This window comes from Sarcophilus harrisii, chromosome 3, assembly GCF_902635505.1.
Source record: "Sarcophilus harrisii chromosome 3, mSarHar1.11, whole genome shotgun sequence".
Classification (NCBI taxonomy): domain Eukaryota; kingdom Metazoa; phylum Chordata; class Mammalia; order Dasyuromorphia; family Dasyuridae; genus Sarcophilus; species Sarcophilus harrisii.
The window spans coordinates 404212069-404231388 of NC_045428.1; the positions used below are offsets into that span (position 1 = coordinate 404212069).

The following is a 19320-nucleotide window of genomic DNA, read 5'->3' on the forward strand; positions in this document are numbered from 1 at the left end:
CCACGTATTCCTTCCTGCTAGCTGAATCAGAGAACTTTCCCACTCGGGTTTTTCCACTTCTCCATTATACTTTAAATTATTGGAAAGTTACTTGTAATGTTTCCTGTGATATTCTAAGAATGCTTATTATTTTTTTCCTTGAGAAAGAGAGAGTTGGGAATTTTAACAGGAGTGAGCTGGCCAAATGCCAGATGAATTACTTAAAAGAAATAAGACAATACGCTTTTTAAAAAAATCCTTTCTCTCAATCAGGGATCCCTTTTTAATGGAATCTCATTAGCATGGACCCTATCAGTGGCAACGCTCTTGTGTGAAGCCTGGAGATTTCAGATAAGGGAATGAAGAGTATCTGTCCGACAGGACTTTTCATTTCATTTTCTTTCATTTCCAAGACAATTTGTAGATTGCAAATCACTGTCGGTCAGATCAGTCACTTAGTGTGCTTACTCGCATCTGTGGGGTGTTAAGTCGGGGAGAATGAAGAGTGCAGGCAGTATGTGTGTGTGTGTGTGTGAGAGAGAGAGAGAGAGAGAGAGAGAGAGAGAGAGAGAGAGAGAGAGAGAGAGAGAGGAGAGAGAGAGAGAGAGAGAGAGGAGAGAGAGAGAGAAGAGAGAGAGCGCATCCCCGCTACTTTCAAAGCTGCAAAGTACAAGAGGGAGGGGCGGGCGGCAGGGAGCCTGTCCCATTGGATTCCCTCATGCTAGTTCCGGGGCGGCTGGCTATAAAGGGCTTTATGCCATGTCTGGAGAGTGGAGAGTTGATTAGGACACACTATGTCTCCACTGTAGAACGCACTTTTCTGCCACAACTAGCGGAATAAGGTAAAAAAGACTTAGAAGGAGAAAGAAAAGAGAAAAAAAAGCCACGTGGTACCAAACTCTGTTGCTGGAGCCCCTTCTGGGCTCCCCAGATCTCCACGCTGCTCCACTAGCATCCTAGCGCACCAATGGGACTTCGCTGCCGTCGCTCCACTATGGACGGAGGGACCGCCGCTGTCTGTAAACTGCTGATACTCCTTATTGCCTGCACAAGGGAGATCAACTGCCAGGGTGAGTTATCGCAGGCTGGGTGCCCAGTTCCCTAGGGCTCCTTCTGAGCGCCTGTCCGAAGGTAGGGGAGGAGGTTCCCTGGCCCCGGGGACCTTGCAGTTTTTCAAGTTCTCCCGCAGTCCCAGGGGCTGTTCAGGTTGCAGACCATTAGAGAACAAGCTAGGAGCTCCCCTTTCCCGGCCTTTTCCCTAAGGGAGAAGCGAAGCCGGACGGACAGACGCTTGAAACAGTAGCCAGGCAGGTTTCACTGACAGTTTACCTCATTCACTCCGGGCTTTGTTCCTCTAGGGATTTCACCCCTAACCCTCAGTCTCTTTCTTACTCACATGAAAATACAGTCTTCTTCCTTACCCTATCAGTCTCTCCCTGAGATGGACCATAGGAGAGATTCCAAGGTTTGAGAAAGTATGAGATTGATTTCCCAACACATTTTCTGATTTCCCATTGACTGACTTTTTTTTTTTTAAATAAATCAAATTCCATTCATTCATTCATTTGGAAACCCTCTGACTTTCCTACTTGTGCTTCATTGCAAAAGGAGTCCCCTTCCAGACCCCTTCTGTCCCCCCTCCCCTAATTCTCTAAGAAGCACCTGCAAAACTTTGTCCCTTGTGACCCAAAGACACAGAATCACGTAATGCCCACATCGTCTCGGGATCAATCCTAGGCAAGGAGAAATCTGGGAATGAATTGGTGCAAAGGAGAGTTGTTGGTGCTTGGAGCATGACTTTTCTTTTCTTTTTTTCTTAAAATGCGGCTTGTAGGGCTTCTGTTGCGTGTGTGCGCGCGCGTGCATGTCTGCTCACCATTCTAAAGAATATAATACAGACGCAATTGTTTGGTCTGAGGCTCTTTAAACTTCTTTCAAGCAGATTCAGATCCAGGAATCTGGAGCAGGAGGCAAAAGGAGTTAAGAAAGAGAGGATTTATTGGAAAAGGGAGAAAGGAAGAAAGGAGGGGGAATTGGAAAATAGAAAAGAGAAAAAGGGAAGAAAAGGAGCAAGAAGAAAAGTTAAGGAAGCAAGAGGCACACAAGAATGGGGGTTGAAGAGAAGAAAGGGAAAGAGTGAAAAAGTGGGTGCAAGAGAACAAGGGTGAATATGGGTGAGAAGAGGAAGAGAGTGGGGGAAAGAGATGGGGGGAGAGAGAGTAAGAAAGAAAGGGAAAGAGAGGAGAGGTAGAGATATGAGAGAAACAGGAAGAGTAAGGAGTGGGAGAGAGACAGAGATTAAGGCTGGTGGCTGGAGAGAGAAAGAAAGGAAGAGAGCAGAAGAGAGAGAGAGAGAAGGAAAAAGGGAGAGAAGGAGAGATACATAGAGAGAGGAAAGAACAAGAGACAAGAGAGGAAAGAAAGAGAGAAAGGAGAAAAGAGAGGAGAAAAGAACGACAGAGAGAACGAACGAGAAAGAGGAGAGAGAGAGAAACAGAGAGAGACAGAGAGAGACAGAGACAGAGAGAGACACAGAGAGACACAGAGAGAAAACAAGAAAGTAAAGAAAAAGGGAAGAGTTAGAGACTGGGAGAACTTTTTTCCTTGGGCTTTGCTGTTGCTAGGTAGCGGCTGAGAGCAGCATGTGACCAACAGATCGAGCTCCGCTCGGTGTAGGTTGCTGCTACCACTGGTACTAATCTGGCTGTGAGGACAGAAGAGTCTCCCTTCTTAGCCCTCTCTTTCCTTCTTCTTGGACAACTTAATTGCCCTACAATGAAAATGAAACCCTTATTGTTGAAGGATTAGTAGAAGTAATATATTGATTTCCCTGAGCTTCATATTGGGGTGGAAGGGTGGTGATTCTAGAAGGCCCTCATTGATGGGAGAAAGGTGGGTAAACTGGGAGGGGGGGGGGACGACGACAAATTCAAATGGTTAATCTGCTTTCTTTGCTCAACTCTTAGTGTAAGCTCCTTAGAGGGAATCAAGTAAGTATTTATACAGTAACTCCCACTAACAAAACCCATTTCAGACCTGGGAAGAAATCTGGAGACAGTTAACAAACTTGACTAGTCATGGAAAACTCATGTGAAGGGAGTCAGATGGGGTAGATAGATTCCTTTGTTTTTCTTCCTGGATGTTGAAAATACACACAAGCATAAACTTGGTTTAGTCTGAAGAATCTCAGTGTCCAAGATGTAGTGTACTTAAAGTTGCATCTCATTTTGCAAATAGGACTATAGGATTGATTGTATGCTCCTAGAAAAAAAAATCTAGTGAAGGGAAATCTTGACTTTCCCTCATCTGGGGGCAGAGTTGTTAAATAGTTGCATGAATGATAAGAATTTAAAAAATTTTTTAATTTTAAAATTTTAAAAGAATTTAAAAAAAAAAGAATTTGGACAACTCATAAATGAATTTTCTTTAGATGTAGTCATTGAATGCTGAATGATTAATAGTTTTAATATTTTCCCCACATACTATGCTATATGATCTATTTAGTATCTCTTTATCATCTTTAGAATTAGAGGATGCAACTCAAGGTGATACTCTCCATACCACCTTCTACAGGAAGTCTTTCTTGGTCCTTCAGCTGCTAGTAGGTACTAAATGGTTCAGTAGTGAGCAGTCTGGGCTTAGAGTCAAGAGGACCTGAGTTCAAATTCAGCTTCAGAAGGCTGCAAATTGTGTGACTTTTGGCAATCACTTAATTCTGTCTGACTCAGCTTTCTCATCTGTAAGACAGAGTTAATAATAGCAACTACCTCCTATGGTTGTTATAAAAATAAAATGTTACAATATTAGTAGGGTGCTCTTTGAATCTATAAGTCTTTTACAATACTTATTATTAGGGACTCTTTTAATCTGCTTTGTTTTTCACTATTTGTATTATTATTATTTACAGTTATTTCATAAGTACTTATGTATTTTTTTTGTCTCTTCTATTAAATTGTAAGTTCCTTGGAACAGTGATTGTTTAATTCACTTGTGCTCTTATCCAGGTGCTTAATAAATACTTGTTGATTGATTGATTGATTGGTTGATGTAAGTATCCCTGAGAAGCTTGAGTTGTGTTAGCTATTGTTTCCATAAAAGGATAAATCTTCCCGCTTGTTAGCTGATGTTACCATTTCCCTCCTCACCTGAACTTGTTACTCTTTATAAACTCTGTCTCTTTCTTTGTAAAGGTTTATTGATTGAGATTACTTAAAATGAGATACTCTTTTTTTCTGATGGCTAAATTTTTCTTTTCCATAGTAGTTGATATCTATTTTATTACTCCAGATTCTATGGGTCATCCCAGTACTGCCTTTTTGATTTTTTTCCCTTTGCTTATATGCATTTTTTATTATAGTATCATAGAATACTGGATCTGGAAGGGACCTTATAGGTAATCCAATCCGATTTCTTCATTCTGAAGATAAGAGAACCAAGAATATTGAAAAAACTTACTCAATGTCACCCAACTAGTTAATATCAAAACTAGGACTTTGTCTTTCTGCTGCAATATGGATACATCTTTGTCTAGCTCAGTGGGTCTGACAGTTCTAGAAACCAGTAATTCTTAACTAATTTTGCTTTATAATAAGCTAAATTTTATGTAGATGACCAAGTTGAACTAACTGAATATACTGCATGTGTTATATGTAATTAAGTCTAAGGAGCCACATAGCTATTACCTTTAACTTGGTCTAAGATCTGATACTATTTCAATTCCACACCTAGTGGTTTCATTTTGTCTCCAAAAATTGTGTCGGCCTTGTTGATCCATTTTTCTAATTCTTGGGTTATCAGAACACATTCCTAAAGATCTTTGGCTGTGAGTAGGGTTTCCCTAGTGCAAGCTGCTACTTAACTAGATTTTCAAGCCCTAAAATTAATTGTTAGGTCATAGTTTTTCACTAATCCCTCATAGGGGTCCATAATTTCTTATAGACTTTCAAGACAATTTTAATGCATTTTGAATGTAGTTGTAGCAGTGTAGAACAGTTGCTGAAATCCAAGTTTCTTGGTGACTCTCATAAGGTATCAACCTCTAATAGTTTCCCAGGAAATAACAATACTAAAATTAATAATAAAAATAGCTAACATTAATATAACAACTATAATATGTTAGATACTATGTTAAGAATTTTACAATTGTTATTTCATTTGATCTTCACAACAACTGTGGGAGGTAGGTATTGTTAACATCCCCATTTGACAAATGAAGAAAAGGAGACAGAGGTTGAATGACTTAACTGCTACAAACAAGTAAGCATCTGAATCTCAATTTGAACTTCAGTCTTCTTGATTTTAGACCCTGCTTTTGAAACAGAAACATATGCTAACCTTCTCCAGCATTTATTGAATGTTCTTAAGAGTATAAACCAGACTGTTGTAAGAAAAAGACTTATTGCTAGATACTAGTAGCCTTTTGCCATTTTTTATGGAACAACTCAAGGACACCTGCTTGGTCAGCTATCATGCAGTTAAGATATTTGAGATTTTTAAAAACCATTCATATTTAAAACTTTTAGAGTCCAGGGCTACTGTTGATACTTTCCATTTTGTAAGAATCACTTTTTGAGGTTAGGAGTCAGGGTGTATTATACAGGGTATTCCAAAAATCTTAGTGCAATATTAAGTTTTAAGCTTCATAATATGTAGTCTGGTGCTAACCACATGCTTAGATACTATGATTTGTTGAAGGCTACCAAAATAGAAGTTTTTGTTGGTGGTTTAATTTCTCCCATATAAACCCTATTTCAAAGTGTGTCTTCTCTGCCTGCCTTGAGTTCCACTTAAGCCAGTTTTTAGCAAGTGAGCTTTGTAGAATCATATGCAATAGCCACAAAGAACTTGAACCAAGATTTTACCAGCCACTGAGTGAAGCAGATAGTGTCTATAATTGTTAGTGATTAGACTTTTCCAATATGCTGGTTTTGGTCACATTTTCAAAATCCTAGGTCATGAGTTTAGTCTTCATACTAGCTCTTGCAAATAAATGCTTTTCAAAAAAGTTTTCTTCTTGAAAATTGTTGGTGGAATGTGAAAGGTAGTGTGGTATTGTGGAAAGATCCCTGAAAATATTTTTACAGTCAAAGGTTCTGATAAAGGACTTATTTCCAAAATATATAGAGAATTGACTCTAATTTATAAGATATCAAGTCATTCTCCAATTGATAAATGATCAAAGGATATGAACAGACAATTATCAGATGAAGAAATTGAAACTATTTCTAGCCATATGAAAAGATGCTCCAAGTCATTATTAATCAGAGAAATGCAAATTAAGACAACTCTGAGATACTACTACACACCTGTCAGACTGGCTAGAATGACAGGGAAAGATAATGCGGAATGTTGGAGGGGATGTGGGAAAACGGGGACAGTGATACATTGTTGGTGGAACTGTGAACACATCCAACCATTCTGGAGAGCAATTTGGAACTATGCTCAAAAAGTTATCAAACTGTGCATATGCCTTTGATCCAGCAGTGTTACTACTGAGCTTATACCCAAAGAGATACTAAAGAACGGATGAATGTTTGTGGCAGCCCTCTTTGTAGTGGCCAGAAACTGGAAACTGAGTGGATGCCCATCAATTGGAGAATGGTTGAATAAATTGTGGTATATGAATATTATGGAATTATGAATATTATGTGGTATATGAATATTATGGAATATTATTGTTCGTCAAGAAATGACCAACAGGATGATTTCAGAAAGGCCTGGAGAGACTTACACGAACTGATGCTGAGTGAAACGAGCAGGGCCAGGAGATCATTATATACTTCAATAACAATACCATATGATGATCAATTCTGATGGACCTGGCCATCTTCAGCAATGAGATGAACCAAATCAGTTCCAATGGAGCAGTAATGAACTGAACCAGCTACACCCTGCGAAAGAACTCTGGGGGATGACTAAGAACCATTACATAGAATTCCCAATCCCTCTATTTTTGCCTGCCTGCATTTTGGATTTCCTTCACAGGCTAATTGTTCAATATTTCAGAGTCTGATTCTTTTTGTACAGTAAAATAACGGTTTGGTCATATATACTTATTGTGTATCTAATTTGTACTTTAATATATTTAACATCTACTGGTCCCTGCCATCTAGGAGAGGGGATGGGGGGAAGGAGGGCAAAAATTGGAATAAAAGGTTTGGCAATTGCCAATGCTGTAAAACTACCCATACATATAACTTGTAAATAAAAAGCTATTAAAAATAAATTAAAAAAAAGAGAAAGATCCCTGGATGGGTTTCAGAAGACTAGAAAGTTCCAGCTTTTACTCTCAGGTCAATTTCCCTTTTTTGATGGTCAATTTTCTCTTCTGTAAAAGGAACCATTTTGACCTGATTATCTGTAAGATTCCTTTTGGCTTCAGCCTAATACACCAAATTCAGAAACTCTGCTATTTTTCTTGTACTTGTTATTTTCTCCCCAAACTTGGGAGCATGCACATATTGTACATTTTGGCATATTCTCTAAATTCAAAATACCCTTGAAATGGCCTTGTTTATGAATAACACACCTGTCAGTTATTCTTCTGCATAAGGACTGCCTTTCATTACTTCAATTTCCATTCTCATTATTTTCTGGTATCATGCCATGCACCCTATGTGGACTTGGTGAATGCATGTTGATGATTGTTGAACATATCTATTTAACTTTTAATATTTTCAAGTACTTTTAAAAATTAATTATTAACTCTAACAGCTTTGTGAGAGAGACTTGCATTGCTATTTTCATTTTTATGTAAAGAAACATGGATGGAAAAGTTAAGAGACTGTGTTGGGGTTACTGAGGGAGGAGAGATCAATCAACACTTACCAGAGGAAACAATATTGAAAAACATGCTAAAAAATCCTACATTTCTATTCCATTGGGAATATGTCTTTCAGGTTAATGGGGAGGGGTGGAAAGAAGAGGGAAGAAAATAATTTTGGGGAATTCTTTGCATTCCTTTGAAGTTCCTGCCTCCCTTATTATTTGGTCTAAACTAACAGTTTTCACTGGCTCATTTTCAATTGTCTCCCATAGGAGTTGATTCTTATTTGGGAGCAGCTTTTGGAGAATGTAGTGAGAAAGCAGGATCCAGACAAGTTTAAATTTTTATTACTTATCCCATTCCTACCAACCCTAATCTTTTTCTATCATTCCTAATACTTAGTTCCTGTTCCAAGCACCAAGCCCTTACCTCTGAGTCTTTATAAGGGTTAAGTATCAAGAAGAAGGATTTACAAATATAATAAAATGCTTTCTATTGAGCAAATGACAGATCAGAAACCATGCCTTGGTGCATTTCAAAAGTCTCTAAAATTTAACTTAAAAGCTATAACTATAATGGCATACTCTTGGCATTAAAAGGGACTTCATGCTCAGCAGGGAGAAAGCTGGGGCCTTCACACTACATTTGATTCAGAGACACTGAGATAAATCACTAATCTCAGATCTCTATGTGCTACATCATGATCTTGTCCTGAGGCTAATTAACTGGGACTTTGTTTCTGGATTTCATCTCATGGTGGAGACTGCAAGATTGAAAAGCTAGTGCTTTTATTTCAGAAGCAAGATTATCAGGTTTTAGCCTGGGGGAGTTTTCTTCCCCCCCTTCCCCATTATTGACAAAAACAATGCAGCAAAACTATGTTTCAAATTACAGATGAGAAAATTTGAATGTTTCCATTGAAGCCATCAACGCCTTTGACCAGTAACCATCAAAATACCTCTGACACCAAAATTATTATTGCTGTTTAAAAAAAAAGAAAATAATAATAAAAAAAAACCACTTGCTACCCTGTATACAATGTCCTTTATTGCCCAAGTCTTGCTCAGAAATTGATGACAAATTATATTGCATACTAGAAAGGGCTCCATTGACTATATGTGCCACTTAACTTGTGCATTAATTAGTCAATGGCATTTATTAAGCACCTATTGAATACCCTGTCACTGTGCCAAGCATTGGAGATAAAAAGACACAAGACAGATCCTGCTATTAAGGTGCTTATAGTTTAATGGACTGGATAACATGGATATAACTATGTACCAACAGGAAAAATTGTAAAGAATCAGTGGAGATATGACATGTGAATTAAGGGTAATTGGGACAGACTTTTTGTAGAACATGGGATTTCAGTTGGAACTTCAGGGAAATCAAAAAAGCTGGGATTGGAAATGAAGAATAGCATTCTAGGTAAGGGCAACAATCAGTGAAATTTCTTAAGAGTCTCAAGATGAAGTATTTTGTGTGAGGAACATAAGGATGCCAAGCCTCTGGATCTAAGAGTAAGTGTGGTAGAGGAAGATGTAAGAGATTGCAATGGTATATGTGTGTGTGTGTGTGTGTGTGTGTGTGTGTGTGTGTGACTCATGTTATAAAGGATTTGTCAAACAGAAGATTTATATTTGATCCTGGAGATGACAGGGAACTAATGCAGATTATTGATGTGGTCAGATGTGTAAGGTAGGAAGATCACTTTGACCACTGAATGAAAGATATACTGAAATGGGGAGAGACTTTTGGCAAGAAGATCAACCAGTAGGTATTCTAATAGTCTAGGTTTAAAGTAATGAAGGCCCACTGAAGAGTGAGAACCACTCTGGTGAGTGGAATAGTGAATTAATTGGGGGATGTTAAAAAGAAGATTGCCTTGAAGCAGTGAGAGCCTACTTGAGATTATATAATATAAAATCTGGGTAGATTTACAGATTCTTTGAAAATAAGTACCTGCGGGTATACTTATTGTGTATCTAATTTATATTTTAATATATTTAACATCTACTGGTCATCCTGCCATCTAGGGGAGGGGGTGGGGGGGGTAAGAGGTGAAAAATTGGAACAAGAGGTTTGGCAATTGTTAATGCTGTAAAATTACCCATGTATATATCATGTAAATAAAAGGCTATTAAATAAAAAAAAAATGCCAATAAATAAATAAATAAATAAATAAAAAAGAAAATAAGTACCTGCTCATTGGCTCAGGTCATGTGATCATTTCTATTGGATGAATAAAAATGAATATTGATTCATCAAACCTATAAATTTTTATTGTGCTTACTATACACAAAAGTTTTGTATATCTTACTTTAAGGTCTGCAAAGCACTTTACACATATTATCTCATTTGATCCTTATAACAGCTCTGGAAATTTAATTATTATTATTATCATCTCTATAGATGTGAAAACTGATTAAACTACTTTCCCAGGGTCACACATCTAGTAAGTTTTTGAGGCAGGATTCAAATTTAGTTTTTTTTTTTTTTTTTTGAGTTCAGACCCTAAATTCTATACATTTTGCCACCTATCTCTCTATGCTATATACTATATTAGGAACGCTGATTGCATTCATTTTATCAGGACTAATAAATTGATTAACAAACATTTAATCAGTGCCTTTATCTGATAAGGTTAGAAAATGATGTGTTCTCTACAAAGTAATTTTTTGGTAGTGAAAACAAGCCTTGGAAATACCAAAAGAAAGAATGGGGTATAATAGATTAGTGTTATGGTAGACTTGGAGTAACAAAATTTCAAGTTTAAATCCATCTCTGAAACTAAAAGTGTCCCAGCATAATCCTCACCTTCCTCACATATAATATTGGAAAAATAATACTTATTACCTACCTCACAGTGTTTGTAGGGAAAAGTCTTGTAAAAATGTCCTATATATGAACTGATAGTAACAAAACTCTTAGCCTTCCTCTCTCCTTTTTTATCTTTCTAAGATGTATTACATATTTTTCAGCCTTCCTTTTCAAAGAATCCAGGACATAATTTATTTCTATGACTCAGATTCATCATTATAACACTGATTGTCATTTGTACTGAGCTGCAATACAGGGACAGCCTCAGTGACGGTTGAAATGCACAGGACAGCTTGTCCCAAAATAGCTATAGATGACTGTGTTTTTAAAATTTCTCCATTCTTGATTTTTAGCGTTTCTGGGTTTTTTTTTTTGCTAGATTGTTAACCATCATTTCATGTTAATATCAGTATGCGTGTCTCATACAGCCTTTCCATTCTTATGATATGATGTTTCTAGTATGCTGTGGATTAGAAAACTAAGTAAGCAAGATAGTTACAATTGTATATGAAGGAAGAGTTCAGTGTTAGATGAGTTCTGAATATATTGAAAGACTTATGGAGATGGACTTTTTGTCATACAGTTTGATTACTCAGAGGTTTTTAGGGGGTGCCTTCCTTTAGGTTCTTAGTTGTGTCCTGCATTGCTAAGATTTTCAAATAGGTAAAGTGTTGCCAAAGCAATTAATAGGATAGTGTGATTGGAACTTTTTCACAGGGCATCATCATGGAGGGACATACTTCTTTGTCATGGCCTCACTTTCTTTGCTCTGACACTCCTGTATCTTTAGTTCTTTTTGTGCTGTTTTTCTAGGGCATGCTTTGTGCCATAAAGGTCCCACCTATCTCTTCCTCCACTACTGAGCCCTCTGACTTCTTGACTTGGCTTTTAACCCCTGAAAGTATTTCCAAAGTCTGTGACAAAAACATAAGTCCAAATTTTGGACCCAAAGGAGAGCTCTTTGCAGAGGAACCTCCCTTTCATCTTTTTGCCTGCAATGCCTGCTTTCCAGTTCCTGCCTTCATAGGGAACAGATCTTTTCACATGAAGTCATAACATTTTACCCCTTAGCTGTCCCCTCCCTTGACCAGGCCTGTCATCAGCACATGGGTCTGGATATGCTCTGTAACTGTTTTGGTGCAGCTTGGTGGTACGATAGATAGAATGCTCAGTTTGGAATCAAGACAAGTTCAGTTCAAATCTGACTTCAGATACCTTACTAGTTATGTTCCCTTGGGCAAGTCACTTAATCCTGTCTCAGTTTCCTTATTTATAAAATGAGCTGCAGAAGGAAATGGTGAACCACATCAGTATCTTTGCCAGGAAAACCACAAATGGGGTCACAAAGAATCAGATCGACTGACAACAATTAAACAAGCTCTTCTTCATTTGTAGATTTTTTTCCTCTCTTTTTTTTCCCTAAGGCAATTGGAGTTAAGTGACTTGTCCAGGGTCACACAACTAGGAATAAGTGTCTGAGACCAGATTTGAAATCAGGTCATCCTGACTTCAGGGCTGGTACTCTACCCACTGTGCCACCTAGCTGCCCCTTCTTCCTGTCTTCTTAGGTGGGATTGCGTTTTCTCTTTTGTGATGATAATTATAATGAGGGAACATAAATTAAGGGGGGATTAAAAAGTTACTCAGACTCTGTTAAAGAAGAGTTGCAATCAGTTTTCCCTAGAAAAATTCCCTGGCATCTAGCATAGAAGATATGTAAGAGAGATGGCTGTATCATCTTGAGCTGGGTTTGTTTTGTCTGGGGTGATAAAATATTATTAAAGATAAAAAAACTTTTCTGGGTGAGAGTTGGAAAATCAGGTCATTAAAAACTTTAAAAGGAAGTTCCAAAATTAGGCTGAATTCTAGAATGAAAATCAAACTTTTTACTTAAATATAGTCACTTTTGATCCAATTACCATCCAGCAGAGGAGGAGGAGAAGGAAGAGTCAAAGACTTCCTCAATTTTTTATTTATTGGTATTGATTCTCTTTATGCAAAATAGATTTTTCACATTGATAAACTTATATGCTATGTGCTTTATACAATAACTTTGGATTGAACTATTTTTAAAGGGCACTTTTGATTGAGTTCTCAGACCTGGCTTTAGATGAATATCCAGATTGCATAGAGTTCTAGGCTGGAAATCAGAAAGCCAGGAGTTCAAATCTAGCCTTTAATATTTGATCTGGGCAAGTCACTTAACCTTGGTTTCTCTCGGTTTCTTTATCTGTAAGAGGGATAAAAATAGCACTTATCTCCCAGGGTTGTTATGAGAATCAATTGAAATAGTAATTGTAAAACCACTTAGCATGATATGTGGTACATATAAATGTTAGATATTACTATTATATTTTTATGTTATAGTGATGATATATTTTGCTTTTTACACCACGGTTATTTTTTGGCATATTCTCTCTTATTCCTACATACCAATTAATCCTTTCTTATCATAATGAAAAACAATTAAGGTTAATAAATCAATTAACATGCATTTAATAAACATCCACCTTGTGAACAATTGTCTGAAAATGTAGACCACATTTCTTTGTGTATAGTTCTCTCATGTCACTACTAAGAGGAAGAACTAAATGCTTTTCTTTTGGATATTACTTTCATTGCCACTGAACGCTATCAGAAAGCAAGTTCCAATGCCTTTTGCAACATTTTTCCCCTCTCCATTTCTTAATTCCCTAATATTGAGATCAATCAATGAACAAGCATTTATTAAGCGTCTATCACTATGCACTGGAGATATAAAACTCTAGTGGTTCTTTGTAAGACACACAAAAAAAGAGGGAGATATATTGAAATAAAATCAGAGAAAGAAAACTGCAACCTTTATCAGTGCACACATAGCAACAACACTGTTGATTTGGGGCAACCTCATTTGTTACAACAGATGCCCAGGGCTTTTAGGAGGGTAGAGTAGTTGAGCTGATTCAGTGTCAACCTTTCTCCTTCCATCCCAAACACTTGGTTCCCTGTGAAAATTCTTGGTATGTACAGAATGGGTCATTCTGCTATTTTTAGGACAAAATTTGATACAGTAGCTTTCACAAAGAGATAAGATGAGGTTTTTAGACATTATGTTAGGGAACTGTCATTCTGTGTTTAAACAGAGCACAAAAGCAAGCTGTTTGAGGCTAAGGGTGCTGGGAAAACAGCCTTAATCCAACAAAAGCCTGTCTTTAAAGAGGGGTGTGGCTTCCCACGAAGAGAAGTGATATGGTCCATAGTGAGAAAACCATTGATGATCTACTCAGGAAATTATAGATCTTGTTCTATGTAGGACTGAAGAAAAATAGTGGGCCAACTCAAAGGGGAACCTGGGCTGTTGAAAAGTCCTCTTTCCTTTACATTCAGGTCTATAAAATAAACACTTCTGTCTTTGTCTACCAGGTGCCTAGCATACAGTAGGCACCTAATAAATGCTTGCTGATTGATTGATTCCTCATATTGACTGTGCTTCATTTAGTTAAAGACTGCTCAGGGAGCCATAAGTATATTGATAAAAATGGGATAACTGGACTGGGGATTAAACACATCAAGATGGCTGAAGATACATCAGAATTGTAACATGAGGATGATAAACTGTCTCTGGCTAGTAGAAAGGAGGGAGAGAATTCTTCATCTATAGTTCATCAAACTAACTCTTATTACTAGATCTGCATGAAAAGGTATTGACTTTTCAGCAGAGGTACCAGTGTCATGCCATCCCCCATCATTATAACCCCAAATCACCCTCTCTGAATATCTTCTTTTTTTCTGCTTAGCTTTTCTCCTTTCCTCTTGATTTCTTTTTTTTTTTTTTGAACTCTTCAATAGCTTCTAGTTCTCATACTATTTCTTTGTCTATAATATCCTCTCAGTTTTTATCTACACTTGTTCCTTCAATCTTCACTTAAAATATCCATTAAAGGAACATTCAACTGTTAAATAAAGGACAAAATAAAAATAAAGACTTTTAGTTTCTACGATGATAGATCTACGATTTCCTAGAGACTCTAGCTATGAATAATTTTTTGGGGGAATCTCTTATTTTATTTGTCAGCTTTTATTAGGAAAATCATTATGGTAGTAGTACATTTAAATGATGTATTAAGATTTGCAAAGCTTTTATCTCATTTGAACCTCATAATAATCCTGTGAAACAGGTCCTGCTGATATTTTTATCCCCATTTTACAGATAAAGAAACAGTCACACAGAAATTAAATGATTTTTCCATGGCTATATAGTAAGTATCAAAGCTGGGATGTAAGCATTGATATAGCTGACTCCAACTCTAGCATTCCATTTTTGTGTATACATGAATTAATAGTAAAATAAGATAAAAACAAATGAAATGGAGTGTATATATTATCTAAATTAACTATTAAATAGTTAATTTTTGTGTATACAAGTAATGGTTAAGCTTTTGTAAACAATTCATCTTGACATTACTTTTTAAATCTCTACCAATATTGAGGGCAATGAGATGTTTCAGGAATTTGCCAACTAATCACTTAAAACTAAGAATTGAGAGAAAAACAAAATTCATGGTTAAAAATTAAAAGGACTAATGGAATGATACTTGGTTAAAGTTAGATTTTTCTTCACTGTCTGTTAGAATTGTAAATGATTAAATTGTTGTAGCCTAGACAAAGAAGGCATTGGAGAGTCAGTTAAGAAAGATGTTCAATGCGGTTGATATTCCCTATTTGTTCCCTCTAAGAAAAAAGATCAAATGGTCTTTCATATTTGGTGCCGACTAGAAATATGAGCAATGAAATCCCTTTTTAATCCAGATTTATTTTTCATGTGTTTTGCAATAAATGAATGAAAGATTCATTTTAGGGGAAGTTGAATGGAGTTTCATTAAAGACTTTCCATTCTTTTCCCTTTGGGCTTCCAAGGATTGACTTGTCAGGCTGACCTGTGCTTTCCCCCAAATATGCGTTTTTGTACTGTTAGCTTATTGACAGATCAAAGACCACTAGCCTTTGTTTTTCTTTCAAAGAGGCAGCTGGTCTACTAGATAGAGTCCTGGACTATACAAGGAAACCTGCAAAATGTTCTTTCTGGTGCTGTCACTAACTATGTAATCTGGTGGGGGGGGGGGAGAGAAGATTTTTAGTTTTTCTATCTGTACAAAAGAGGGAAAATAAAACTACATTTTTTTCAAGGGTGTGATTAAGGACTTCCATGAGTTAGCATTTATCAAATATTTTTGATATCTTCAATTTAAAGGCTTTGTTCATTGGGAAAAAAACCACAATTTTGTCATCCTTTGGTCATTTTTTTTTTTATTGATCAATTTCCTGACATATTTTTGAAACAATAAAAAGAATGGATTGGTTCTAAAGTTAAATATATTGTTATTATGCTAGACAGCCAACTCCTTGGGGAAACAAGATTTCCCAATATATTGAAATGTGCATTCATTTATATTTTTCTATAGATGGGTTTATATACACATGCATATATACTATACTTCCCGAAGATTGGAATGTTAATAGATTAGAATCTTGGAACAAGACAAACTCTAGAAACTTCCTTTCAAGAGGGCAGAGAATAGTTTTTTCATTGATTTTATATCTTTACTCCAGGAAAATGAATAGTTTGTATTTTCAAAGAATATTAAATTGGCATAGCAAATTGAATTCATAATTAGCCAACAAATCAATGAAATATTTGTTATAATGGTTACCACACAATTTTGGTAAATAGTCATATTATTCAAATGTACTTTTTAGATTAATGTGTTATTTCCCAATTTGTCTTGTCATGAAGTTAGAGAGTGTTTTTTTCAGTCCTCATCTTCCTCCCCTCACTCATAAGGAATATCAATCCAGTTTTAGTTAATATGGAAAATCTGAGATAACTTACAGAGTTTGAAGTTCATTTGCTTCTGAAAAGTCCATGTCAGGAGCTCTTTGCTCTTCCAGCTCAGCACATTTTTTAATGAGAATGGTTTAGAAAAATGAAGTTTAATAGGTAAGCAAGTACATATAAAAATGAAGGTAGGGGAGGGAAATAAGTAAAGAATGTAACTAATTTCCTTTCAATTTTTTTCCTCCCTCTTTTATCTAAACTAAATTGAAAAACTGAATTAGATTTCAATTAATTTGAAGCAGGAATTGACTTATATTTTTGAGTTTAAAAATTTCCTTTAGAAGGTAATTTTTTTAGTTTAAATATAATTTATTGAAATTATTGTGATAAATATATGGCTTTGGTCTTTTACGACTGCTTATTTATTTTTATAAAGCAAACAAATACAACTGAATCATCATTAAAAAGCACACTAAAAATTTTAGCTTCAAATTGTCTTTAAATTAATAAAAATACTTTGTGATTTTAATTTTCTTGGGTTCACAGAATTTGAAAGTTAAATGGGTCTTTGACCACAAGGTTCAAGTTATGCCAGAAATACCTATTTTTAACAAAGTTTCTAAAGTATTTCCCACAGATGATAATCCTGTGATGTTATTATGCAAATGTTATTATACCCATTTTACAGATGATAATTAAATCTCAGAGATAATAAGTTACATATAGTTATTAATTATTAGATTAAAGATTGGAAACCAGGTCTCCTGGCTCTAATGCCAGTTCCTCTTTTGTATCATATGAGGCTGAATACTAAAATGCAGATCTCAGAGATACTATTGAATTTTCTATGCCTGAATTAATGCACTGGACAATTATGATATTGCTTCACCTATTGCGACAAGTGAAATTGGTTTGTTTTGGAATTGAATTAATTTTTCACAGAAAGTATTAACTTTTGGAGATTGATCTTTTTTGAACAAACTTTTTGTAATATTTTGATATTGATGATTTCTCCATAGTGAAAAACTGAAATTACCAAAATCTTGAAAAAGATAAGATACGTTTCTATTGTATATATGTAGTATAATCCTGGGGAGCCTCGATCTTGTGTATGAGCTTATAAAGAAGTCTCATGTTTATAAGTAAAATTTTATAAAGGTATCCCCTTCTAACTTTACAGCTCAGAAATGCTATACAATACCATGTGCCTTTTTTCTTCATGACCCCTAAATAGCACAAGCACTGTTTGGATGTAAGCTGTACCTGTTTTTGAAATTTTAGCTTGTAACCTGCAGATGAAAAAGAAATCAGGTGACCATTTCTGTGATCTCAGAACATGCTTGAAAAAATTTAAGATTTTTATTTTTTTAATCAGGTGAGTCCATGAAGTGTAAGAGGATAAAAGGGTAGGTAGACAGTTTGTGACCTTGGCAAACTTTATTCTCAATACTCTCCCTATATTTCTTACCTCTCTTCCATTTTCACTGTGCTTATTTTTCCTGAGAAAATATTCAATCAGAACTCTGGACTAGGACATAATACCTGAAGTCTTTTGACATGATTCATTATAAAGACTCCAGATTTAATTGTAATTCATCATATTTAATAAAAATGACTGTTCTCATACTATGAATCCTTGTGGATATATGTAATAACACTCAGTCTAATGCATAGTCAGGGATATCTGCAGTTCTGAGAATGAAGAATGAAGGAAGAATGTTTGGTTCATTCTCTCACTCCCCCAAAGGGGGCTTCTTTTAGGATAAATATATTCTGGAGATGAACTACTGGCTTCAATAGGAGTGTCAAAAAAAGCATTTGAGATTCCTCAATAATGCTCTTTTATTTTTTAAACATAAATGTCTTCAAAAACTATAGGTCTAAATCAATGAGAAAGGATTTAAAACTAGATTTGGTGGGGGGTGGATTGGTAGTTAAGGAGCTAGTTTATGGCTAATTTCAAAATAACACTATCCCATATTTATCATGGAATATAAAGAGGCATGGTCTTGATGGTATAAAGACTTGAGTTCAAAACCTGACCCTGATGTAACTTTTTAAGACTATAATTTTCAGAATTGCTTTTGTTGGTTGGGTGTTTCCTCATCTGAGAGTTCTCTACAGCAATGGAATTGCAGATCCAATCTCTAACCATATCCCTATCATATAATTGAGAAGTATCTTTTCTTGGACTGTTTTCATTGCTCTTTTCAATAATTCCAGTTACTTTATTTATTAAAGTTAAATTATTAAGCTTTCATTAAAATTATAAATATTTACTATACACATCATTTATATTTACAAGTTATTTTTTAATTCATAATTTCTTATGTTGATTATGGTATTTGTTGACAATATATGGAAGTTTTCTTAAAAGAATGGCACTGATTGAACTTCTAATTAATGGCAGAAAAATTCAAAAAATTCAAAATCACAAAATGTTTTATTTTTTTTTTAATCAAGAAGGTGGCATTTCAATATTGTAAAAGTGAAAAGAATTGTGGTCTGTGAAAATGTGTGCTTGGAGACAGGATGATCAATGTATGTGGACCAAGTTAACAGGAAACAGGAATAAAGGAAGAGTTCACCATGCTTAACATGGGGGAAATATACACTTCATTTTCTAGAAGGTAAAGGAGTTGCCTTAGAGATTGTCTCTTTTTCCTTCCACTCTCATGACAATGAAAACCTGCCACAGGGCACTTGCTGATAGTAGAAGTTTTCATTTGCACAGAGCTGGGGCACTTTTCCCAAAGAGACCCTGACTTTGGAATTTCCTTGCTTCTCCCAGTCTGACAAAGCTTTAGTTTATTGACCTCCAGGGCATGATGTAAGACTTGTCTCTTTAGTAAGGCCCTTCCTGGTTGGTAGGGAGAGCTCTTCTGGTCAGTGAGGAATTACAATCTTGACTTAGAGGTTTTGTTTTTCGTTTTGTATTTTC

At 35.8% G+C, this 19320-nt stretch overlaps 1 protein-coding gene across 6 annotated transcripts in view; it reads left to right on the forward strand.

Annotated features, from left to right (window-relative positions):
• The first annotated feature begins 678 nt into the window (after positions 1-678).
• The window catches only part of LRP2 (LDL receptor related protein 2), a 233801-nt gene continuing 215159 nt past the window's right edge, over positions 679-19320 (forward strand). For all 6 annotated transcript variants that reach the window (XM_023499266.2, XM_023499267.2, XM_031960509.1 and 3 more), the window contains exon 1: positions 679-1049. In XM_023499266.2, the coding sequence (XP_023355034.1) occupies positions 947-1049 (103 nt within the window). In that variant the 5' untranslated portion in view covers positions 679-946. The remainder of the gene's footprint in view (positions 1050-19320) is intronic.